This window comes from Hirundo rustica, chromosome 4, assembly GCF_015227805.2.
Source record: "Hirundo rustica isolate bHirRus1 chromosome 4, bHirRus1.pri.v3, whole genome shotgun sequence".
In the NCBI taxonomy this organism is placed as follows: domain Eukaryota; kingdom Metazoa; phylum Chordata; class Aves; order Passeriformes; family Hirundinidae; genus Hirundo; species Hirundo rustica.
In genome coordinates, this window is record NC_053453.1 from 61,266,951 (window position 1) to 61,293,271 (window position 26,321).

Sequence of the window (26,321 nt, forward strand, 5' to 3'; positions counted from 1 at the left end):
GCCCTGCTGGGCAGCTGAACACCACACAGCTGCTTGATTGCTTCCCCCTCCCAGTGGGATGGGCCAGGAAATCAAAACGGCAAAGAGAAAATTCATGGCTTGAGGTAAAAACTGTATAATAAATATGAAAAAAACCCACAACACCATCAACAACAACAACAGAAAAACAAAGCACAAGTGATGCTAAAGCAATCACTCACTACCAGCAGACTGATGTCCAGCCAGTCCCTGAGCAATTTTTGGATAAACTCCCACCCCAATTTTATTGCTGAGCATCCATACCGCAGTTATAGAAACCACCTTGGCCAGTCTGGGGCAGCAGTGCCAGCCTGCCACCAGCCACAACAGTGCTGTGATACTGTTTACCAGGCTAAAACACAGCCTTGGCCCCATCCCAGCCAGACCTAGCACACAGAGAAAACACTTTCCCAATTTACTGTGATCTGCGAAATTTCAGTTGCTGTCTTTGCTTGTCTGTGGATCAGAGAGCCAATAAACAAAGCGGGATTTATTTTCTTCCAAGTATTTTTTTTTCCCCCTGAAAATAACTTTGCTTAAATACCCAGGTTTAAAGGACCTTATTTCTATAGAAATGCTTCAGATAAAAGTATTGTACTTATAAAGACCTTAAGTTGCCTCTTGCAAAGGTGCAGCTGTGTTTGAAGTGGAATTGCAAGTGAAAATTCTCATGCTGTTTTTGAAAACAGTTATTGAACAGTTGATACAGAAGCTCCTCTCCCTGTTCCAACTGATTTCAAGAGAATAGTCTGTCATGCCTCATCATTACAAGACTTACCTACTTCACCTTAAAAACTACACAGCCAGCAAACAACAAACTTACTTCTCCATCTGGTCCCAGCTAGAGATCTGCCTAATGTACATTTTTAATTTAGATACTAAATTTTTAAAGCCCCAAGACTCTCAGAACGGCTGGTGTTTGTAAGTTTTCCATATGGAACCACAGAAATATTCATATGTATGCATTTTACCACATGTTAACTTGCTGTGTGGATGCTCATTTCCTACTTCAAAGAAAAATGCTGCAATGTGCAAATAATCTGATGATTTTTGCCTGTTAATATAAGCCTTGCTGTCAGCACTGATTTTATAAAATGTGCTGCTGCAATCCTTTAAATGAGTAGGCATCAACATTTGCAAAGCCAATCTAAGAGTCAGTGGTCAGAAAGTCGCTCTTCCAGCATGACTGCATGGTGCTCCTCCCTCTTTTATGCACTCCTTGAGTGCCCAGTAAAACCAGTAAGTGTTCACAACCCCTAGAACATCACTGTGATCTTTCAGTGCTTGAACAGCACTGAAATAAAATACCTCCAGTTTCAGTATTCTCAACCCAGAAACCAATTCCTAAGACTGTTAAACTTAGTACTCCGAAGACTTGGAAGTAAAGCAAGATCTTACAGATGGAAGTCTGTAAATCTAGGGCACTCAAAAGGAGTCTTGCCTTTAGATTTTCATTTCAGCTCAGGTTAAAAAAGAGTTTCGTATCATTCCAGTGAGAGTAGCATCCTTTCCCCCCATGCCCATCACTCACTGCATAAAGCCAGTAGTTTTCAGTTTTCCTTTATGGAAATTGATCTATCTTGGGAAAAAAAAAAAAAAAAAAAAATTACATTGGCTGGCTGAAAAATAATAATAAATTTCCTCCTGTAAAACGTGTTGTGAGTTACCAATAACCTAAACCCCTTCCTACAGATGACAGTGGCAAAATTCCACAAGGAGGGAGCAGAGTTTGGCTGGCATGAGCGACCTGTGATAATTTCAAATTAGGCCTGGACTCTACATGCTAATAGAGGACACCAGATAATAAAACAGCAATAGCCGAAGAGCAACAAAATTATAAGAAACACATTTACAAAGCCAATAGTTATCAAGGATAATAGATAAATTATGTAAGAAGTAAAAGCTGTGTGTAATCGGTTTCAAATAAAAACATTGCACTTCACGGGAAGTACTTCTAAGAGAGGAAAAAAAAAAAAAAAAAATTGTGTCTGAGGGAATACACTGGTGGCTGAATATAGCCATTTGCATACACAGTGCAATCACAGCGTCCCACTCAACTCCAACACAGGTATTTGCATCATCTTGAGGAAGAGGGTTGGAGGAGCGGGATCTCAGGACAACTCAAGTAGAAGTCCCCTATAAAGAGTGGCAAAGGTATAAAAACCTTAAAAATCGACAGAAGGGACTGGAGCAGCTGTAATACTCTTGGGAAGTTTGATCCCTTCATTGAAGACTTCTTGATAACCGAGTTTATTGCTAGGCCAGGGGGGAAGATTTTTGAAATTTCTTTAGCCTAGAGGAGGACAAAAAGCAGCTCCAGCCCTGTGCCTGATCCCAGTCCATCAGAGGAGGACAGTTTCAAAATTAGGAATGCAGCACCACACACGGGGATTTCAGGGGAAGGGCTCAAAAGAAAACAACGATTTAATGCAAGCAGAGGAGTGCTCTAATTGATAATATTATATCATTGTTAGCAAAAGGGCTGTGTCAGATCTAAATAATGAACTATCATTAGCAAGAATCAACTTGAACGCTGCAAACAAGCAATGAGACTGTGGGCAACAAAACACATGCTTGAACTGACTGGCACAGATATGAATATTAATATTTTATGAATATTAAAGACACAGACTCAGTAGTAGCAATTTTGACCGGAGCAGAAGGATATTTTATGAAACATGGTGCCTGGTAAAGTTTTAACTCTGGTGGTTGGGCATGTGATATACTACAAGATAATAAGGAGCAGTGATTGAAAAAAAAAAAACGTCTCTTTGCATTAAAAACTGCCTCAAGAGTAGAGGATACAAGATACTGAACTAAGAACCTGTAAGACCAAATCTATTTGGACTGCAAACATTTTAAAATTTTATTTTAAATATTCACTCATGATTACAAAAAACCCTAATACCATAAATGACTTCTGACAAAAAAAATACTACCAATCATCAGAGCACTCCACTAATTCTCAGTCTACACATCTGGCACATTTCCACACAAACCCTTTCTGTGTGGTAAACACAAGCAAACATCTAGAGCAGAACTACCAAGCACCAGGAGAAACATCTCTGGTCCAGTCAATTATTTAGATTCAGGAAAATTACATAGATTCCAAGTTCAATCCTTCAGGAGCTTTACATTCTCTGGTGTACACACAGAAAAACATAAAACTGGAACCTGACTTGCTCTGCTCCCAGTGGATGGTTATTTAGCAAAATGGATGTGGTTTATGGTGGTAGAGAAATTATTCTTTTCCTTTAGGTGAGCTGAAAAAATAGCATATCCAAAGAAATTAAGCTACTCCTTCAACTTTCCAGACTGCTTTGTTCTTAAAGTGAATTTTCCACTCCATTTCAAATTCCAGTTTCCAGCTCTTAAATATAAGGAGGCTTCATTTATATTGGAACTAGATGATCTTGAAGGCCCTTTCCAGCCCTAACTATTCTATGATTCTGCGACTTACTTATTATGAAAATAACAATCATTTGGTCTTTTTTATTTTGTAGGAACCCAGTATTAAATTGCAATTTGTTTTTGTGTTTTGTGTTTTTTTTTTTTTGCTTTGGCACACATGAGTAAAAGATAAATTATAAAAGTTACCTGCTGACAAGAGTAATGAGAGCAGAACCATCAGCACATTCAAGGACTGTTGACCACAACTTGTCATCGTTGGCTTTCATTGGTCCATTAGAGAATTACCTGTTGGACAAGATGCAACACCATGATCAAGTGTCTGTTTCATCTCCTTGCACTGTTCAAATGCTCACTTCCCCACAAAGCTTTGGTAAAATGAGACAGCTTCGCACATTAGGGGAAAAAAAAAAAAATCAGATTTTGTTTTCTGGACTTAAAAGTGAAATAAATTCTCCTTTCTATGATTAAAATTCCTTTCTGATTTCACCATGGATATATACAGCTGTTTACATACTTTTCATTAAGAGAGCAGAGATCAATCTATATATAAAGTCTTGACTGAATATTCATATGTCCCCTGTAATCTACAGCCAGCAGAACTGTGTTTGTTTTACTTCACAAAACCAGGCTTACACATACATACAGTACATATATTGTATTACACGTGTAAGGGCTAGAAAAGAATAAACAACAGAGAAATAAATTGGCTGCTTTGAAAGTCAATCTGTTTTACCCCATTAGAGGGTGCAGTCGCTCAGAAAGTGGGTCAAACAACGGAGGTGGTTAGAAAACGCTTCAAAAAATGTCTTTTCGTTAGCACCGGAGCCTTTCATGGGATCGTTATTGTTGTTTTCCGAGGACAGGGAGTGAGAAGTGATGCGGTTTGACCTGACTGGCAGCCCTGCAGCAAAGGCTCTGCTTGGTGTTTCCCAGACAGGGTGAGTCCCTTCTCCTTCACTTCAGCTGATCCAACACCAGCAGCTGCAGCAGGGACTGTCCCAGGTGTGGGTGGCACCAGGTCCTGCCATCACGGACAAACCCAACTCACTCTGGGTCCGGGAGGTTCCCAGCATCCTGGACTCACGCTGCCACCAGGGCACAACAGAAAGGTCATTTCTGCCTTTCTACACAAACACTCTGTGCACTTGGGCCACAGGCAGGGGGGCCCAGGGGGTGCTGCAGCAAGCTGGTGTGGTGAATCCAACTCCTGCGCTGCTAAAATTGTTCTAAGATGTTTACAAGGGAGCAGCTTGGGGAAAGAAGAAAGGGAAATGGCAATTTCCATAAAAAGTACAATGCTCCCGACACCTCGAGAGACACATTTGCCAAATGCTTATGAAATAAATGCTGCATCCTATAAATACTACATGGTTTACTAGCTAGTGTCTGCTACAACCTGCTGAATCAAAATCCCCAAACAATTGCACCTGCACGTAACAAAAGGGGGAGGGGGTGCAAATTAACACACCACGAGTAGCTGAATTCCGAGTCACAGACGTGGACACTGGAGGGGAGACACAGTGCTGCCCACAAAGCGTTGAGAGGCAAAAGATTTCTCACTAACACAAAATGCTGTGAGCGGCACAAGCAGATTCACCAAGAACTATCTCAGCACATAGAGCACAAACCTAAAAACCACCGGACCTTTTGTACAAGAAATCATAACAGTTTGCTATAAGCATGACTAACACCCCAACCACTGTATTTCTAGCTTTAAAATAAGCCAGACCCTCCAGAGGAAAACAATTTGAAACTGTAACACTGTAAAAAGAAAATAAAAAGTGCAGTAAACTAAGAATGCTAAGTAAGAATATTTCTCATGAATACTGTTTGAAAAAAACTCCCTTTTTTTCAGAAGGAATATATTAATTAGAAAACTAAGCAGACTTAAAGTTGGAATTGTAAACAAAACAAACCAACAAAAAAACCCCGTAGACCAGAGGTTGAGAGTGTAGGTATTTAATCATGAAAAACAGCTACAAAGAATTGGCTGTTGCCAATATTGACAGGAATAAAAGGAATTTGATATTTTCCTGAGTAAACCAAAGCTGCAGGAATTCTGGTAGTGATTCATTACTAAGGGAAATCTTGGCCTTCAGAACAGTTAATTAAAAAGAGATCAATAAGCACTCCTGTTGTGTATCTGGAATGACAAAAGATGTTTGGTATAGCTGAGACTACCAAATATTTCCATATCAAGAATAATTCAGGATGACATTAATGAGTTGATACTAAGGTTTGTCATTTGATATTTGCAATTCTGTCTAATTTGTACCTAATTATTTCAGCAGAGATGGCTGGGGGACATATATATAATTTTTTTCAGTTTGCTGGGAAACAACGGCAACTTTCAGAGGACCTGAAGAAACATAAGAACATTTATAGAAGTAAATGAGAAAATCCAGGTTATCACAAGATTGTCCGTGTGATGTCAATCCAGACAAAATTAATGGCATAGTTAATATGCATTCCAACTAATTAATAATTAAGGAGATAGATATAATTAATGTGATCACTATGGGCTTATGGCAAAGTTAAATCTCAGGGCTGTTGACCAAAGTAGCTTAAAGATAGTTAACATGTAGGAGACCCCTGTAGCATGAAATTTGAGCAGGCAGTGAGAATGATGAAAAAAGGCTTTTTATCAGTTGTGGAAGAATAATACAGCCTGGAAACCAGATGCATGTCTTGGAAGGTACAATCCTGTTAGTAACTGAGTACAGCCTCACTGCTAATTTCTTAAACAGCACTAAAGGTACTATTCTAGAAGCTTTTCAGGGAGGGAAAATGTATTCAACTATATCCAAGAGAACAGGCAACAATGAAATTGGCATTTTAATCCAAAACATGCAATGCTAGTATTTTATTAAGTGCCAGCTGGGAGGATCAGTGTGGGGGACTAGACAGTGAGAGCTGCACATCAAGAGCCAGCAGAGTGACAGAACCTGTGTAAATGAATACATACACACACCCAGGTATATATTTGTGACAGTAGGGAAGTGCTCCAGTTTTGTAACTTAATGAACAGTAATTTTGTTGCTTTGGTGATCATTACACGGAATAAGACCACTTTTCCGAGGTCAGAAATACAAGTAACTGTTCACTCCTTGACTATTTTGAGTTTATTACACGCTGCTGTCTGCCTAAAGCCATCATACTTCATGCAGTACCATGGTGACACCTCTGACCTCTTAGAGCCCAATCAGCCACTGGAAGAAATGTGCAGGACAAGAGGTGATATGCTACAACGAGCAGCCAAAATTATACACAGCATTTCCTGATGTCAGGCCACAGAACAGAGAGGGTGGAAACATGGTAATTAGCAGTGATCTAGATAAATAAATTATCCTTTATTATTGTTATTAATTAAAGACTGATGGCACTTTCAAATATGAGAATTGCATCTGAAGGACAGAGGAAAGGGAGATTTCGTTGTAGTCTCTTTTTTGTTTTTTGAATAGAATTTGAGGGCCTGGAGGCTGTGTGATCATGTTTTCCTTCTAGTTCAGAAAACCGGCAATTAGAAGGGTGGTCTAACACACCAGTTTTCATTTTTAATGCACCATTCTAAGCTTATTTGTGGTCACTATGGAGGAAAGGATGATGCCCATCCTTTTTCTCCTCCCTTAAGATTCATACCCTTACACCACCTCCTCCCTTCTGCTGGCAATCACAAGTATCTCTGCAGCTACCCCAGAAAGCAGACTAAAGAAATGGCTGAGGGATCACATTTTTAGAGGCTTTTTTCCACTCTTTTTCCACATCTTGTCCTTATTCCCCACTCTATTTATTACTACTACTACTATTATTATTATTATTGTTATTATTATGCTGCAAGCAGCTGCATGGCACTTAGTTGCAGGCTGGGGTTAAACCATGACATGTGTCTAATCTAGAATAGAAGAAATGGTCCTCACTCAAGATTTTTGCTATCTTCTCTTGAGTAAGCATTCTGTCCAGAGTATTGCTTTCCCTCGCAGAGGATGGAGCCACACACGACCCAAAGAGAGCAACATTCAAAGGAAAGGTGCTGTAATGTTATGATCAAGGGGAACATAGAAATGTATGAGCTCATTATGCCAGATTCTACTTTTCTGTGACATTTTAGCTCTCACTCTGGTCCTACCTACACTGCTTTGGTTATCCTCATAGTTTTATCTAGCTGTCTTTTCTTGAAGGGAATCAGTGAATCACTGGAAAGAAAAGCTGCCAAGAGAAATAACCATTTCATGAGGGAAGATTCTGATGAAGGTATTATTTTCCCCTGGCTTTGAAGGAAAGGAAAAGTTATGTTTAGTCTGAAAAACAATGCACATTTTGTATTCTTTCGGTTAGTAGGAAGAACAAAATAAACTCGAGCAAGAGAATTTATTAAACACATCAGCACTGCCTCACAAGTTTTCTCTCTGCCTAGAACAGAAAATAGAGCAATTCAGGAGATCATTTATTTCCTTCTTCCTGCCATAGGATTACGAACATCTAAACCATTCTTAGCAGAAGTTCACAGGATTCCCACCACCAGTGGTTTTCCAGCATTTTCAGGCAATTCCCTAGAGTGTTTCTCTACCCTAGAAAGGTTTCCCTATGCCCACCTTGCAGCTCCTTTGCTTTGCTTTAAGCCTTCTATCAGCAGTGGAGCTGCAGAATGATTTACCTACAGACACACTGGTTACACCTCTTTGCATCAATCTTTTAATTAATACACACATGAAGTGCTATCCTATCTTCACTCAGCCTTTTCTTAGGCTAACAGCTTACACTTCTTGCCATTTTTCCTTAAAAAACACCCTAATTACACCTTCTATGCCCCCTCTTTTATCTGCTTCAATCCTTTATAGCAAGGTTGTGAAAGTAACTTGAGCATCATTTTGTTTTCAGTGGTTTGTATTTTCCTAGTGCCCTTAAAAATCCTAATAAACATCCCAACAGCTGCCAGTTCTTCCAAGAGGAACAAAAACCACAGCATTACCAAAGTGCAGAGAGCCATGGAGCCAATGCTAATTCCCAGTTACTCAAAGGACACGCAGGGAAATCCCTGTTAAACAAAGGGAGGCACATCTACTCACAGACAAAGCTACACGGGTCAAAATGCACCAGGGCTACATGAGAGACAATGCTGGTGCATCGCGGCAGAAGTGAGGGGATGAGTAACACAGCCAGAGCACGACAGTGGTTGAGAAAGCTGTTTAAAATTAGATGGAAAAGGAAAGGCTGTGATCCAAATCTAACTCCTCGTTCTGCCCTGCTCACTTCTCACATTAAAGTGGGCTTAAAAATGCATCCAGTATGTTCTCATGAATCCCATTACAACGAAATTACAGGCTTATTACAAAGGAAGCAGTATAACTGGCATGAAAGAAAACCTGATTATTAAGAAAACATGTGGTTTCACACTGCAGCAACCCCAACAAAATGTTTATGAAAAACAGACCCTAGCTTCAATTGACAGTCTTCTTACTTGAAACCACCTATGAAAAGGAGCTGCTGGTAGAAAACCTTCTGGATTATGATGCAGCACTAACAGTACTCAGTGCCTCTTCCCTAAAAACATCTCACCACACGTATGCTGGAAGCAAAGCATGTGTGAGTCTCTACTCAACTGCAGATAAAGCCTTTGCACTCAGAGCTTTAGTACTGCTAAAGGTGAAAATGCATATTATGCTACCTAGGCCACAAAATTCTTCCCCGTTAAGAATTTTTTAACTGAAAATATAAACTGTTTTGTTTTATTTCACCCTCCCATGCTTATTATTTCCCACAGCTGTTCTCCAAACAGTTATGAAGAGAACATGCATGAATCCTAACAAATAAAGCTCTGCAGTACAGCCTGAAGACCATCCTGTGAACTCCAAGTTGTTATTAACAGGATGGAGCCAAGAAACCTGCACAGGCCACGAGTGTCAGCTGTCAAAGCCACTCATTCCTCTCCTTTTATCTCTCTTTTACCCCTTCCCCTTTTCACCAACACATTTAGTTGATCACTGGGAGCTGTCCCACAGCCGCATCCTGGGAGACATCTTAAACATCCAAGCTGGAAATGTTAGCAGTTCCCACCCTAAGCACAGCGCACAGCGGAGTCTGATACAGAAGTTAAAAGATCCCTTTATTACAAGAGAATTAATTTTAGAGAGTCAACGGTGCATTCAGACCTTATAATCACAAAATTTAATTGATGAGAAAGTTCCACAAGAGAGCACAAACTACTTATTTACAGCCAAATTCTAAACTGTCTCCCTAGCACATCTAAAGATATTAAAGATAACGCCATAATGCAGCTGTAGTGCAAATAAGTTATTCACTACATACTTGCATTTGGTAGAATAAATGTTCCATTGCCTAGATTTATTGCTGATAAAAGAAAATTTAAGAGCGTTTTCTGTGTTGTCTGTCCTACAACTGGCCTTACACTGTATACAATAGACCTCATTTTGGGGAAAAATACGTAAATTACTTTGTGAAGACAGCTTTGTAAAAATACCGGCTGCAGTTGCGATGATTTACTGACACTGATAACCAACTTCAACTACAAGTTAGTGGCAACTTTCTCACTTGTCATTAAGCAAGATTCATTCTGCAGCCAAGAGCTGCAACCTTCCCTAATGCTCTGAAACCACTGAGACCAAAAATATTTGTATTTCCTCGTTTGCGTATACTTTATCAGCCTGAGCACAGGCAGCTGATAGAGATTTTTTGTAGTCATCCAGAACCCTTATTTTTAGTGAAGTAAACTCAGTTCAGGTGTACACCTGGATTACTGAGTCAGCTGAGGGGATTTTGTACAACCCAACATCTACAACCTGTGGGAGCTCAACTGAGTGCTTTGTTAATAAATCTCCCAGGGTGAGACTATCAAGCTGTGCTATCAATCTGAGAAAACTGAATTTTCACTCTGAAATTACGAATGGTCTTGGTCTCCCATGAGGTAAGAATGATAAGGAAATATACACTGTTTTGTAATAATATTTTATTGTGTTTAAGTCTAAGAAAGGGATAGGGTACATTTTTAAGTGATTACAAATGTCTACTGTCAATCAAGTTTCAGTTTTTGAAGAAATGCAAGGCTCTTTTCCAGGGAAACTTCTGCTTGTGTTTTTTGAGTTCCTTTCAATATGGAACCAGAGCAAATGTGCTTTAATTTAAAACATTACCGAGTCTTAAATGAATAACACAATTGCTACTAGTTTATGTGAAACAGTTTTACCAAGCAATTTTAAGGATGTTACTAAGAAATTAATTTTGATGGTAAGATTAGAAGTTTTATAACAGCCGGGTTTTATAAAACTCCCGGATCTAATCCCTCATTCTGTTTTACAGTATAGCTCTAAAACTTGGCAATGTGTGTACCTCTAAAAAGGGCAGTAAACCTGGCTAGTGTATTTTTAATATCCATCTGAGAAAAAAGCAACATATCAGCAGTTTATCTAGTGAAAAAGGTGAGCACATTTTTGGTTTCCCCAATATGCTGTCAGCTATGTATCTACAGAAGGCAAAAAATACCTATAGTCTCTCTGGAAACATTTTTGACATGTTTTCCTTTCAAAATGGACTCTTCTGAAAAATAAACCTTCCAGTGCAAATTCTATAACATCTAAATTTTATTTAATTCTCACATTCTTCAACATCAATTATCAAACATCTGTATCTAATCAGATGAGTTTCTAACCTTCTGTCACTCTGGGCCTGTAGACATTTTCAAATGTTATTTTGTGCAAAAGGGAAAAAAAAAAAGAGGAGCAACTTAAACAAAAAATGAAGTCAACTCAGAAAAGCATTAATTTGATCACATCAAAGGAAATCAGAATTCTCATAAATACTTGCTCTTCCCATCAGCTTGTGAAAGGATGTTTCCTTTTATGAATACAAATTACTACTCCATTCCTTTACAATCTAATAAAGCATTTCAAAATGCAAAAAAAAAAAAAAAAACCAAAAAACCAAAACCCAAAAAACCCTCACAACTTATTTTTTTTCCCCTCATCAGGATCATTTCACAATGCCAACACAGTGGAGCTTATCTGACATGGATGGATCTGCACTACAAGTATTCTGGCAGCATTAGGCCAGCATTATTCCAACTTTCCTAACCATAACACCTCAATGTGCAAAAGGCAGGACTTCATTCTTAAAACCTGAAACTAGTCCCTCAAGAGGAAAATAACTCTGAATTCCTGCAAACATTTTGGTCAAGTCTTCCTCACCCTCTTGTTAAAGAAAATGATGAAAAATACCCAGTGGAGTAAACTGAGAAATCAGAGAATCAAGATGAAAGGGACCCACAAGCATCAGCAAGTTCAACTCCAAAAGAATTTGCCTCTCCTCTTAAAACATCTGCAAATGTTTCACACACTGAAATGTTTCACAGTAACATCAAAAACAAAGGTTGCTCCTAAAGCAGACTCTAACAGGAAGAGGAGCTCTCACTGTACCAGATAAGGAAAAAGGAAACTGTGGGGGAGCCTTAACCAAGGATTGCTGGAAAGAAAAAAAAAAAAATGCACAGTAAAAGGGTGGGAGTAACTTCCTTTTTACCTGTTCTTTTGCCTCATTCTGACTGAACAACCAGCCTCACACTGCAGGAGAAAATGGCATTTTTCACTGCTGCACACATAAATACACTAAAAAGCTAGTTTTAAGGGCAGTACACGGCTGTACAACTGCAACCATCCTAGCTCGCAGGTATTCTAATTAAAACCCCTGAATTTTCAACCCAAAGAACACTGGGTTGTTAACAAAAGCTTAATTTTGAAAGTAACAGGGCAGAGAAACCAAGGGAAATGCTAGTGACACCTTTGTCCTCTCCTCTTAAGCAGAAATACCTGCAGGACAAAAGAAAGGATAATTTTTAGTAGTCGGAACAGCAGGTGTGGAGGTTGCCAAGCAGAAGGAGATAAAGCATGCAGAGCAACAGAAAAGTGGCTTTCAACAATTTAGCTTTTTCTTTTTTTAAGCATGCAATTTTTGGACCTGAAAAACCAGGTGAAACAAAGCTGTGCTGCTGGTGGTGACATCACACGGCCCCAAGCTCTGTTTCTCACTCTCTGTTTTACGAGAGGCAAAAGCTGCTCATTTTATGCCTAGCTTGGGGTGTCTGCAGATTTTATGCTGTGCACAGAGGCGGGTGTGAGAGGAGCTGCATCCAAAGGCTTGCACAGAACTCCACAGAAATTCTGATTCTTGGCCTCCCATGGATCAAGCATCAAACACCCCTCTCCTCACTAAGCCAAATGGAATGTACCAGAAACATCAGATTGAAGCCACAGCTGTTTAATATTTATTGAATAGGGTGTTCCAGCTACTACAATCAACACCACATTTTGGCTCCAAACAGCCCCATCCCTCAAAGAGGTCTCCATCTGAAACGCTTCCCATTAACAGGTACATAACTACAGCAATACACAGAGAACAATTTGCCAAAACTTTCTGAAATGGTTCTTGTGAAAGTGAAAAGTGCCATGCATTTCCCATTTTCCTCAGAGACCAAGATATAGAACACCACCAAGAGAACTTCTGAAGTCCAAATATTTGGTAAGTAAGGATGAAAGTACAGCATTCATCACACACATAACCCAGCAAAGCTATTTACCACCAAGCACTACTGCAGTCATGCAGTCTGTTCCGATATTTTGGAGTCCAGTGGAGGAAAAAAGAAAAGATGAGTGGAGGGGCGGCACTATTTCTAGTTTACAGAAAGGCTGCTGATGCTCAGAGCAGTTACAGTCATAAAGGAGGAATACAACAGACTTGGGGACTGTACATCAAGTTTGTAGACCTAATGCTTTAAAAAGGAAACACTGATTTTAAAAGCCTTATGGAAAATGATCAGGGTAGGAGGGAAGAAATTCGCCTAGGAGAGTACAAACTCACTTGGAGTTAGAAAAATTTTCATGAAATCTATGTACAGAAGAGAGCATGGCTTGGGAATTCTGCTGTACCTAATTTAGTAATGGCCAACTCTCCAGTCAATGTGAAGTGCAGTGATGGCTTCTGGACTGGGAAAGCTGAGGTGTGGTGATCACAGGTGCATTCCAACTTTCTGATAGGAACGAGATGCCAGCCATTGCATCTTTGAGATGCACTTAAAAAGCTTCTGACCCAAAGAACTGAAAATTTATTTATGCCTCTGTATAATTAAATACCTCAGCTTAATGAAAGATTGTGGTGAAAAGATACAGGGATACGAACATCACTTTAAACCACCCTTGCTGATAACAAGCTGTGTTAGTTTTGTATTAGCTTAGATATCCCTAAAGGATCACACTTAATCGCCACATTCAGATAGTGAGGAACAGTTCAAAATTGGGTAAAGAAGCAAAATAATAATGTAGAGTTTTAAATAACAAGAACGATTTTTAAGAATTAGATGTTCTATTTCTGGAAATTTTAGCTGAACAACTGTTTTTCGTCTCTGCAATAATACTACTTTACATGCATTACCTCATCAAAGTCAACATAAAAAAGCCCTTACACAGGGAACAGTTTCGCACATTCTCCTAATGACCCACACTTTGGGGTATTTTAGCAACATGAAATCATTTACATTTGGTAAGCAGCAATTTAGCAATTTTATTACCATATAACACATATAGTTTTAGCCATTTCCTGTCAATGGGGAACACAGAAAGCTGATCATAAAAACAACAAAACAAAAAACAAAACAAAACCCAAAAAAACCACAACAAAAAACCAAAAAAAAACCCCAACCCAAACAAACAAACACAACAAGCAAAGCTGGAACTACAGCATCCAAGGCAGGGAGGGACCAATATGCTTGCAGATTTCATAAGCAGGGTGTTATTTTAACCCTGGTATCTCAAGGCATTTTCAAGGTCTGTTGCCAAAATGTTAAGCCTATTGTAACAACACTTCTTTTAGCCTCTTGTCTAATAAAAAGCTAATCCTCCTGGCAGTTGCCACAGATGGTCATTCTACAATAGTTTTCTTTTCACCAACCATAATGCCTTTGATGCCCATTTTGTAATATACTTATCAGTATGGATGAAATCACATGGCCCAGACAATCAATTCTGTGTCTTGGCACAGTAAACTACATCCAAAACATATTGAATGGTGAAATCCTTAGACCTTCAATGTAACTGAACTGAATCTAATGGAGTCTGTGAAGAGCAGAGAGGCTTTTTATATTTAAAATTAACCTATTTCAGTTACAGGTAACAAACCAGAATTCCCCACACAGAGAAGCCTGATATGGAGAAAGAAGGACTGAAACCTGCCTTCCTCATTTTACTTGGAATGACAACTCACAGAGATATCTCTGGACAACTCTGGGGAAAGGACAGCTATTATTTTAAGAGGCAAATTATAGAAATATTTAATTTCTTTCTCATATAAATGAAAAAGAAACTGAATGACAGCATAATGGGAAACAGAGTTGTCCAAGAAAGTGAATGGTAGCCAGATAACCTGATTCTATTCCTTGCCATCTCTACTTCTTTCAGCTGCTTAAATGATTAATTAGTCCCTTCAGCAAAAATGTGAATAGAAATGATCAGATCTGAAAATACCTTTCCGTTCTTGAATTTTACTTTGAATAATTATTTTACTAAAAATCAAAGTCAGCAGTCCATTCTTCAGCTTCTTTGGTAATCAACTGTCTTCTACACTAATAAACATATTGCTCTGGTTTGTGGCATTTCAGCAAAGGTCCTATGTCACTCTCTTTTCTCCTTGTCTTTTTTCTTTTTTTTTCCCTCTTCAAACAAATCCTTATACTGAATAAACCACTTATCCATGAATCCTCGTGTTTTAATATCTGGGCTTCAACATCAGTTAACAGCGTAGGCACAGACTGCAGCATGGTTTGGAGTAATTTCTATCATGTAATCACCATCTAGGATTACTGTCCTTTTCAGGAACCTTAACACTGGCAAAGGAGTCTTTTCCAAGGGCTTGTGAAGAGCCAGTGCCTCAGCTGTTGGAGCTACTGCAGATCCTAAGTGTAACCTCAAGTCAAACAGACTTCTGAATAAACTGTCAGTAAATTCTACTTTAGGAACATAATCTGGATTTGTAGTTACAGCAAAATGTAGACCAATCCAAGGTGTTTTGTGCAAAGACATAATTAATTTTGATTTAGCATCTTATCCGTTCTGCACTAATACAATGCAGAAATTTGATTGTCCTAACCACAACAGTGAAAGCTTAGGAAAAAAACTTACCAATTAAAAGAAAAGTCATCTGCCCAAAACATCCTTTACATAGTTTACAAAGGCCAGGATAACATCTTATCCCATGTGCATGTGACTCAAAGCATTAGACTAACCATTGGAACTTCAACAAGGCTTTTTAGCTGGCAGAATTACACCTTACAACTACTAGAACTTTGGTTTATCATCCTAGTTTTCTGCTGACTGGTAGAACTATCAGAGGCTGTACTCTAGTTCAGTAGGTTAGAAGAGCATATCAGTCCCTCTTCCTCCTGCAGAACTGACTTCCAGGTATGTGGGCATGAAGAGCAGTTTGTCTTAGAGATAAACTTCTTCTATATTCCTCTAACGAGGCTAAAAATGTAAAATTATCGGCATGGATATCTTTTGCTTCTATGATTCCTATTAATCAGCTGTAAATAAATAGTAAATGCTACTGGACCAGATTAAAATTCTCTTATTCTTGCTTTACAAAAGGGCTGATTTGCCCTTGCTGTATCACTGCTTTTGCATCCCACTTACCAAAAAATTTCTCAGTATCCTCCTCTTTGGGACAAGTCTTGTATCACTCGTCCTGCGAGAAATGTGGGGAAAAACTCAAGTCTCTGATAAGGAAAGTAAGCCTGGATCATAACCCTTATTTCAAAGAAACACTTAGAAAATGAAATACTGAAACATCAATTAATTTGAAAAAGCAAGAAAAAATATTTTACTTTAGACTGATATTTACACAGAGGTTAAAAATAGTGTTTTCTTTGAGAAGGTACATCACACTAGGTCAGAAACCTTATAAACTAGAAACACCATCCAGTGAGTAAGAAAGTAAATTAAGAGGAGGCCTTGTTCTTAACCTGATATATTTCTAGCTAAAAAATCTTGCACAATGCTTCTGGTCCTACCTTTTTTCCCCTCCCTGCTGCTGTCTTTGCCTCAATTGTGTACTGAAAATGCCAAACCAAAGGGCAAACCTGCAATTTCACCATTCTCGCAAGCTCTAAGCACAGCAGCTTCTGAAGGCCATTTTGAACAATGAATTTCCAAAGCAAGTCATGCAATTAATCATCCTCCTTGTATTACAAGGTAATGAACAGTAATTGAGAAGGCCATTCTAAACTACAGAAATATCTCTCAGTCTAAGAAGAAAACTACTCACCTTGAAGCACAGCACTGATTAAAAAAAAAATTCAAGAAAAAGATCACACTTAGGGAAACACTTCTCACTTAATCAAGCCTTTAGCTTGAAACTGCAACATTGGGAGCACCAAATTCCAGGTCACCCCTCCCAGCAAGGTTCATACCCAGGCTGCGCCGTGCCTGCCTTCCAAACTCCCTCGTCAAAAAGGGGCTCTTCAAATGAAGAGGGCTGTAAAATATGCTCAGAGAGGGGAGCAAGATTCATCTGCAGAAGTGGTAACCTTCCTCAGGGAAGTCAAGAGGTGGCAACCAGAGCTTAAATATCACCGTGTGCTTAGAATCCTGCGATATACGAAAGAGCGACCCTGTTTCTTTCTCTAGCATGAAAACACCTGCAATCTTCAAACAGATGAAGCACGCCATCAAGAAATCCAGAAGGCCTTGTTTCTTAAAGCAAGCAGAAAGGAAAACCGGCCAGGAATGAAGACAAATAAGACATTTAAAGGACTTGGTTGGTGCTGCTGGGCAGGACTGGCACAGCATCCAACACTCCCCTATAGCAGTGAGCTGGGGGTGGGCAAGGTCCCACCAGGGGACACAGCCAGGCCAGTGACCCAAACTGACCAAAGGGATATTCCACACCATGTGGCATTGATTCATACAAAACCTAGGAGGAGGAGGAAGCGGGGGGAGCATTGATTATTTACTGTCAACAACACCGGAGTCCTGCTTCTGCTGGATGCTGCTTGCTGATGGGAAAATAGAGAATAAAACCTTTGGGCTTCTTCCTTTGCTTGTGCATACCCAATGTCGGCTTGTGCGTTAATAAACTGCTTTATCTCATCCTGCTTTTTTTCCATCACATTTTCTCTACACTGCCCAGCTGAGGAGTGAGAGAGCAGCTTGGTGAGCATCCACGATCCAGATAGCGGTTTTGCCTGACAGAGTTCTAGTGGGGGTCTACAGGGGTGGCTTCTGTGAGAAGCTTCAGAAGCCACCCCCATGTCCAGCTGAGCCAATGCCAGCTCAGGCTCCAGGACAGACCTGCCACTGGTCAAGGCCAAACTTAGAAAAGATGGTGGCAATGCCTCAGAGATAATGGATTTAAGAACAAAAGAATAGTTCTTTTGCAGCTGTAATTGGGTACAGAGAAGAATGGGCTGAGATGTGATGAACTGCCCTTAACTCCCATTCCCACCACCATGTAATGCTGGGAGGGGAGGAGGGAGAGAATCAGGATTAACCCTGGAAAGGAGGGAGGAGTGGGGTGCTTTCAAGATTGACTTTACTTCTCATTATCTTGTACTCTGTTCATAAATTCAATCCATTTCCCCAAGTTGAGTCTGGTTGTGACAGTGATGGGGGAGGGATCTATCCCTGCCCCTATCTGAACTCCAGAGCCTTATCTCTCCTCCCTCCAGCTAAGAGAGGCAGTGATAGAGAGGCTTCGATGGGTGCCTGGCATCCAGATAGGTAAAACCACACAACACCATGACAGCAATACCTTGCCTTTTGAAGGTCTCCGACTGGCTGATAAATGCCTGAAAAACAAGACAAAGAGATGCACTTAAGAAGAGACCTTGGGGATATCAGCCCAATGAAGTAGAAACAAGCAGTTTCAATTGAACCATCTCAATTGCAACTGTGTAATGCAGTCAGTTCAGGAGAATGTCCACATGAAGGACAAACAAAACATTTGCAACCAAAAAAGTAACTTCAAAAATTCAGGGTAGTCGTATTGGTCTGACCACCCACAGACAACTTCAAACTTTCTGTAGGAAGACAGTGATCAGCATGCTTTAGAAAGCAAATATTGCTATTAAAAAGGGAGATCTCCCATAGAAGGAGAGGTTTCAGAGCATATCAGTGCTTGAAAGTGGTGCCACCTAACCTGAGACAAGTGTTTATTTTGTTGTTTGTCTTAGAGGTGGAAGGTTGGGAAGACCCAACTGGGTTCAGCCTTCCCCCAAATAGGAGCACATCAGTGGCTCTCTGAGGCTACTCACACGGAGCAAACACCAGAACCACTCAGTGGAAACTTCCATTTTTGGTCTCACAGCCAGGGAAAAGCGTCTAGATTACCCAGCTTTTCTCCAGTGAGGAAAACAGTTGCACTGTATTTCAATTTGCCTTTGCATTTAGAGCATGAAAAACATTCTGGAGAGGTTTGTTGTGCCCAAAGAGGAAGAAATAATTATGAGCATTAAGTATTTATATTGCACCATATATATATTAATGTCACCTATTTTTACCGCTAAAAGCCAGACTAAAGCTTTTTTGCTTTTAATAAGATTTGTTATTGAAAATAAAAACTCTTCGTGCACTCTGTATAATTCATATTGTTCTATCATGCAAACATATGGCTGAGATTGCTCATTCGTATGAAGATAAATATGTTTATTCTCCCACTGACTCAGTGCTATGAGAAACTTAATTCACTCAAAAGTTACCCATAATATAACTCAAAAAATGAGTATTTAAATCCTTCAGAGCCTTCTTACTGGGAAGAGGTAATCCAATAATTAAAGAGAGCTGCTTTTCATCAGGAAAATCAGCAGTTTTACAACAAAAAATAACTACTGATGCAAACATTAGTGTTTTCTTCACTGTTGCAAATATGATTCAATTTTAACATGTGCATACAGGTAATTTCCATATATTTAAGCCCAGACTGTAGACAGCACCCAACAGCCTGGAGTGGTACTTTTATTATTCAGCTGCACACTGCCTAAAAATTCTATCCAGTTGCTCAGCACTCCAAAAGCAACCAGCAATTTGGGTCTGAAGTGTGCTAATCAGTGTAACAGATTTATCTAATAACCACCACAGTACTGACACGCCACTGCAGGCACACCCTCCTCCCCTGTACAAGCACAGCTCTGGCACAGGATTGCAATCCTTGAGCATCAGCACAATGCCCTCTGTTCTTTGCAGAGTAAGAGCCAGAATGCAAAAAAAATCAGAGATCCTCCTTCTCTTAATGGACTTGGACCTATTTGATGCCTCACTCTTATAAGGTAAAGCTTTTTAAAGATAAAAATTACTCTGTTAATAATTACAAGCAGTATGACTTATGCTCAAACACAAGTTTTACTTCTGGAGAACAAGTGATGTGAAAGTGATTTCCTTCATTATTTGAAAGATTTCTGTAGCGTTTCCAGATAATGTATTTTCAGGCATCCATCTTAAACAACAAGAAGTATTCTTGGCTATTCGTTTTCCTTGGAAGTATTTCTGAAGGGTTTTAAAAACTGACAGGTAAATTCAGAGCGCCTTAACCAAAAAACTCCGTGTGTACAGCAGCTTGACTTTCACCCTTTGGATTTGGCAAAGTTATTGCTGTGTTAGTCCTTTTGGTCAACCCAGAAGGATTTTGTATTGGACAAAGGTGGAACATTCATGGAAACAACACCTGGGAACAGAAACTTATTCCAAAGATTTTGAAACATTCCTTGGTTTAACTGAATTACAGAAAACTTGCCTCAGAAAATTTCTTCCTCCACTGCACCTCACACTAAAACGGAAATGGCATTTTAGACTTTTCTGCTTCAACAGTCCTCACTTGTTTGCGCAAAAATGATTGAAAAGGATGTGATATATGTGATAAATGTGGCATGATACATTGGATTTGATACCTGCGGCACGTATCACAGGACACATATAACACCATATCATGGCACATGACATCTTAGATATAACAATATATTATACAATTATTCATGGCAAATACAATGTGCTACATATACAATTTATGTAATAAATACGAAACATTATTATTAATGGCACATATATATATATGATATATGGCATATGTACATGAGATATATGAGATATAACAGGATGGGGGTGGTTTTTGAGAGATCCTCATAAGAGCAGACTAAGCTCACCTGTTTTCTGGATTTTTTTATGTATTTGAAGAAGGAGCGGGTTTAGAAAAAAAATAAAAATAAGTCACAACCTTGTGCAGTCCTGGAACCTGAAGGACCAGGAAAGCAATGATTTTCATTGCCACAACACCCACTTCATGTTCAGTGAAAACTTTAAATATCACGTAAATTCTCCACTTAATAGCTGGATTTTCTGCAATCTGCCTGGATTGAGCTACATTGTCTCAAGACACTAAATGTGACAAATCTCATTTTCAAACCTACTACAGTATGTTTTAAAAGCTATTCCAAAAGCCCTTTCACTGCCTTTCAGTAAAAATCACCTATTAACTATGCTGAATCACGGCACACTATATAAATGGAAGCAAGACTCTAATAAAAGATAGGCTATTAATAAAAATGAGGAGTGGGAAGATGGATCAACAACTGAGAAAGCCGCTTAGCAACCATAAGGGTGCAGGCATGAAAAGGATGCTGCACACAGGAAGCAAATTTATGCAAAACACAGGCTGGAGTACAATTGAACAAGTACCTGCCTTTGAGTAATAAAAGAACATTTCTTTCACATGTTTAAGAAAATGTACTTAGGTAAAAAGCATTAGCACTTATTACTGGTAACTGGACTACCAGGTATGGGGCAGGTATTTTTGTACAGTGACACGGCTAAAAAGAGTCTTCTGTCCTAAATGCACTTTGAAATTGAAACCAGTCATGCAGAATGAAAATTCATAGCCTGTTCCCATTATTTGAAGACTCAATGTAGCTAAGGAAGAACGTAACTGAAAACAGGAGGAAGGGTGGTATTTTTTATTTCCGTAGTAATCATCATATAATTCTTCATTACTCAGAAAAAGTTTTAAGTTGCTTTACAAATGGCCTGGAAAGAATTCCTTGAGCACTTGTAACAGAGTCAGTTTTGCTGCCCAGACTCTCAGATGCAAACAACTGATGTCTGCTTTGTTTTAGCCCACATCTGTTCAATAGGTACCACACAGCAGGCACCTGTGTGATTTTTACCTATATATCCCCTCTCCCCAGTCTCTCATCTCCAGAAAACTCAAAGGTTAAACAACCAAGACCAATCAAAGGCAACAAGTTTCAAATTTTAAGAAACTTAAAATAAAGAAACAAACTATTAATATATTAAAAGAATTACTAATTAAACAATGCTGCACATACCCGGAAAGGGCCTTATTTGAAATGTCAGCCTTGCTATTGCTAGGCAGTAGTGAATACACAAGGCTTGAGTTTTCTGAGCACTAGAGCTCCATTGTCTCATTTTCTTTCCCTGTCTAAGACTGACTTCATCAAAAGGATGGGCTGACTATTCATCCGATAATTGACAGTAATAAGAGAGGGATGGCGGGAACAAGACTTCTGGGTAAGCTCACATTACCTAAAGCAGGAGCTGCCTGCTGGCCCATGCTGATGGATTGATCACACATGGTCACTCTTGCTTCCCATCTCCAGACACAGTCCTGTGAAGGGCCCAGCTGTGGGGAACAGACTGCTGTGTCCTGTGTTTCACTTCCAAAATCAAGGACAGAATTGTATTCTAGGAAGAGAAACAAAGCTAACTAAACCACACCAAAATTACACCAGGACAAGAAATCTGGTATCCACTCAACGCTCTTGTAGAAGAGGGGTGAGTTAAGCACAACTCCTCAGGCAGATATCCAGACATGCCTGAGACACCTCTCATATATCTTTAGACACTTCCTGTAGCACACAGATCTGTATCTCCCCTCAGTTCAGTGGAGAGGGGCTTTCCACAGGAAAATCAGTATGAACATCACTATTTGGAAGACGAAGAAGTGCTGACTTCACTGGGTGGAGAGAACTCCATTGTGCATGAAAACATCAAGTCCAAAGAGTCACATCTGATCTACTAGTAATGGGCACCAGCTAAAGGTGAGACAGTTTTAGGAAACCTTATTTCTGGCAGCAGTTGATTGTCTTTTAGTCAAATGTGACTGAGGGGGCCAACTATGGGTTGGCCTCATGCTAAGAGATAAATAAGGAATACTGCACTGACAAGAGACCAGGGAAACACAGGAGGACCACTGGAAGATGCAGCCTTGAACCGTCTTGAGGAAATGAGGATGTGCCAAGTGAAGAAAATCCAACTATATGCAGTGGACAGCAACTATGCAAACAGCAAAGAACCCAGACTGTTACAAGCAAAAGAAGTCTGACGCTGAAAGTTGCCCATGGACCTCTGGCAAACTGAGAGCACAGTAACCTCCTGCCACGCGAAGGACAGATGCAGGGACTAGAAGAGGATTACTTGACTCAACAAGAGCACCTCAGAACCAGAGCTTACATAACATCACTGAGAACCATGTTGTTAGGAGAATTAATTCAAAAGTATTCGACTTCAGAGTTACGTACAAGGTTTTAGGAGAAGATAAGCAAGACTATCAGCCTGAAATTAAACAGGCTGCTTATTACATTTGTGTTTGGCATACCCAAGTCAGCATAGTTAGCCAAACCATGATCTCCAAATTTAAAGGCAAAGCACTTCACAGAAAGAAGTTAAACTGAGGTTCAAGAGCACTCTGCTTTTACCATGGCAGAATACAGAATAAAATACTTCAGTAAATGAACTGAGAAAGGTGTAGCACATAATGGAGGAGGAATAACTCATTGCTGAGATTACTGGTTGCTCACTAGTCAAGCTATTCATGCATACATCAAATTGCTAACCCAGGACCCAAGGACAATATTAACATGGTAACAGAACAGATCTCAAAAATTCAAGCACTCAGCAGTCAGTGCCTTAAAGGCAGAACAGATTTTTTGATTTTTTTTTTTTTTTTTTGTCATACAGCCATTGGAATTACCTGTACAACAGAAGGTGAATGCCCCCACAGCACAAAAGGAGGTAGAACTTAGACACTGACTGAAATGAACCAATCAAATATGTAAAAAGAGAACGAGGGGGGAAAACCTGGAGAGATACATGACTCCATGTATTCCCTGTATCTTAAGGCAGCACAAGGTTATGTATAAAGCTGTTGGAAACTCAGAATATCCTTATGGTACCCATTAAGGAAATGTATTCTGTAGATTACCTTACCAGCAAAGAAGGCAAATAAAGGAAAAGAACAGATATTTTGATTATATAAAAGGTTAATGCTAGGACAAAAAAGAAACAGCATAATTAAACATGAGTCTAAGCAGCTTTAGAAAGAACTAGAATAAAGAAGAGTAAATCAAAGAAAGAAGGTGAATTCCCTAAAATTAAAACCAACAGTAATACCACAATTGCAAATGGAGGCACCTCCAAGCGTTCAAGTCTCCACAAAAATGCTACAACAAAGAGCTATTGCAAAATCAACTCGATTTCCTTCAATATCTGATCTGAGTTGCTATTGTTCATTGTTTATAATGTTCAGTGATTGTTCTGTCTTCTCAAGAAAAACTCATATGAAAACTATCTAGACAGCAGCCTTCATAAGTACTTTGGCTAAGCACAATTTGTGACTCCACAACAAACCAAACTCTTCTACTACACCATTAACTGAAATTTGCTTTTCCAAGGAGTGCTGATTACCTGTCCTCCAGCCAAGGTAATGACACTAGGAGGGAAAATCCCTCAGCATCTGGTGGCTCACTGAAAGCATGGCTGGTTTGCACATGGACAAAACTTATGGTTTATAGGGGAAGGAAGATCTGACAGCCTCAAAGGTTTTTCTTCTTGTTTGGTGAGGAGACACATCTTAAGAATCCTTTATATGAGGAACTCAGCTACTGCTTCCCTGAGAACACATAGTTTTAAAGCAGTCTGAATAAACATTGGGAATCTGATCATATTGAAGATCCCTTCTCTCATCACCAAGGAGCCAATTCCAACTGCTGGCACAAACACTGCACAGGCAGCAAAATCCAAGAGTCATTTCTGTCACAGAAACTTTAAATCTGTACAAGAAACACAGCACAATGCCATAGTGGAAAAGAGCTTTAGTGCAGCCACCTGAGAAAAGCCAAACATCTACAGAACCCTGACGATCAGAGTGCATGTAAGGTATCAGTGTCCCTGCTGTCAGTGGATCACGTACCACAGCTGTCATCCTGCCATCAAGATGCTCTTTGTGAGTTAAGAGATTTCTGGTGAAGACCAAGAGACTCTGTCACTTTTTTTGTGATTCCAGGTCTCTTTTCCTGTTCCACGGATGCCCTTGATGCCGAGAACCAGTAAAGCAGAGCTTCCCACTGTTAGTCTGCCAAGCTTTGCCCATTCAGTCCTTCAAAGACTCTGAGCCAGAAGGCAAAGAACTGCACAAGCTTAACAGAATTTCTTGACCAAATTAATTTCAGAGAATTTAGGAGTTCCAATTCCTCAAAACTACAGCAAGTCCCAAGACACACTTTTCCCTTACTCTGAGCTGCCTCCCTCCTCAATGCATCCACAGCTTGGAGAACGCTTCCTTGCCTTCACCCAGAAATCATTCTAGCAGGATCCATCACTCCCTGAGGAACTGGGGGATAAAATGGTAAATGAAACTCATGCTGGCAAATGCAAAGTAATGCAGGGAAATCCCTTTCCCTCAGCACTGGTTGGGCTACTGCATCTTGGGGAGATAGAAAAGCTAAAATGGAATTATGCACATCAATTCCATGCAGATAGTGATTTAGAACTCAGTAGCAGATAGAATTTTAGAAACTGATAAGAAAAAAAAAAAGAAGGGCAGGAAAGAAAAGCTCATTATATCATGGTGGGATTTTTCTACATCTCTAGAGCGGGAAAGGGATCAGGAATGACAAGGATAGTAAGAGCTGTGAAATGTTTTCTGTATGCAAAGCGTTTGAACAGACTAGGAAGATTCAGCTGGGAAGGAATTTGATAAAAGTCTACAAAAATTTACAAGCAGCATTGACAAACTGAACAGACAGCAATCCCGCATCACTTCTCATGACACAGGAATTATCAGATAGCACTTTGAAAAACAACAAAAGGAGGTGGTTTTCCCACACAGCACGTAGTTTAACTGTCCTCTTTATGACAGAAGCTTGCTTATCTTTCAAGAACAATTAGGCAAAGTCTATGGATAAGAACTCCCACCAGCAGCTATTAAACACAAAATTGTGACTCTGCTGCCAGACAGAACATACCTGTGAGGCAGCCAGCCAGAAGTTGAGAGGGTATATCTGGAGAAATACAATTTCCCTATACTTAGATAATAAAATTCCTAGCCCAGTCAATAGTAACAAGCTAGAAGGATGCTTAACCTGATGCAAATATCCACTCTTACACCCTTCTGTGTCATGTGCCCAATCCCAGAGTCACACCAGTCATTAAATTGTTTCTAAGAAGCCGCCACTCCTTTTGCTGTCACAATGAAACACAAATGAGATCTCACTTTTCCTTTCTTTTAAAAGAACCTAATATTGTATAGATATTTATGCTTTACTGCATCCTGCTGATCACTTGTGTTTTGATAGCTTTACTTTCTGTTGTATTGTGCTTTATATGGTGCAAAGCAATGAAGGGTTTGTCACCGTGACACACAAAGCAATCACACTCAGACAAGAGATTTTCACAGAGGTTCTGATCCAGCTCCCAGATGAAAGAGCGGAGAGAAGAAGAGCCCCTTTGTTTATTTTTTTACTTTTTATACATTTGTTGGTCTAGCAGAAGATTGGCTTTTTGGGGTTTCCACCCCTCAGCCTCAGTGGCCAGACGAGTTGTCAGTTACAATTGTTT

The 26,321-nt window shown here is 39.6% G+C and overlaps 1 protein-coding gene across 9 annotated transcripts in view; it reads right to left on the reverse strand.

Annotated features, from left to right (window-relative positions):
• SHISAL1 (shisa like 1) overlaps window positions 1-26,321 on the reverse strand; it is a 72,938-nt gene that overhangs the window by 35,078 nt on the left and 11,539 nt on the right. For 4 of the 9 annotated variants that reach the window (XR_005700659.2, XM_040063127.2, XM_040063126.2 and 1 more), the window contains 2 exons: window positions 18,232-18,268; window positions 3,616-3,714 (listed from right to left, as the gene is read on the reverse strand). Coding sequence is in view for 8 of the 9 variants with exons in the window: in XM_040063127.2 (XP_039919061.1) it covers window positions 3,616-3,682 (67 nt within the window). In the remaining variant the exon portion in view is untranslated. Of the gene's footprint in view, window positions 1-3,615; window positions 3,715-16,115; window positions 16,168-18,231; window positions 18,269-26,321 lie in introns of all 9 variants that reach the window. The other 5 variants (XM_040063130.2, XM_040063129.1, XM_058420405.1 and 2 more) reach the window with 2 other exon arrangements.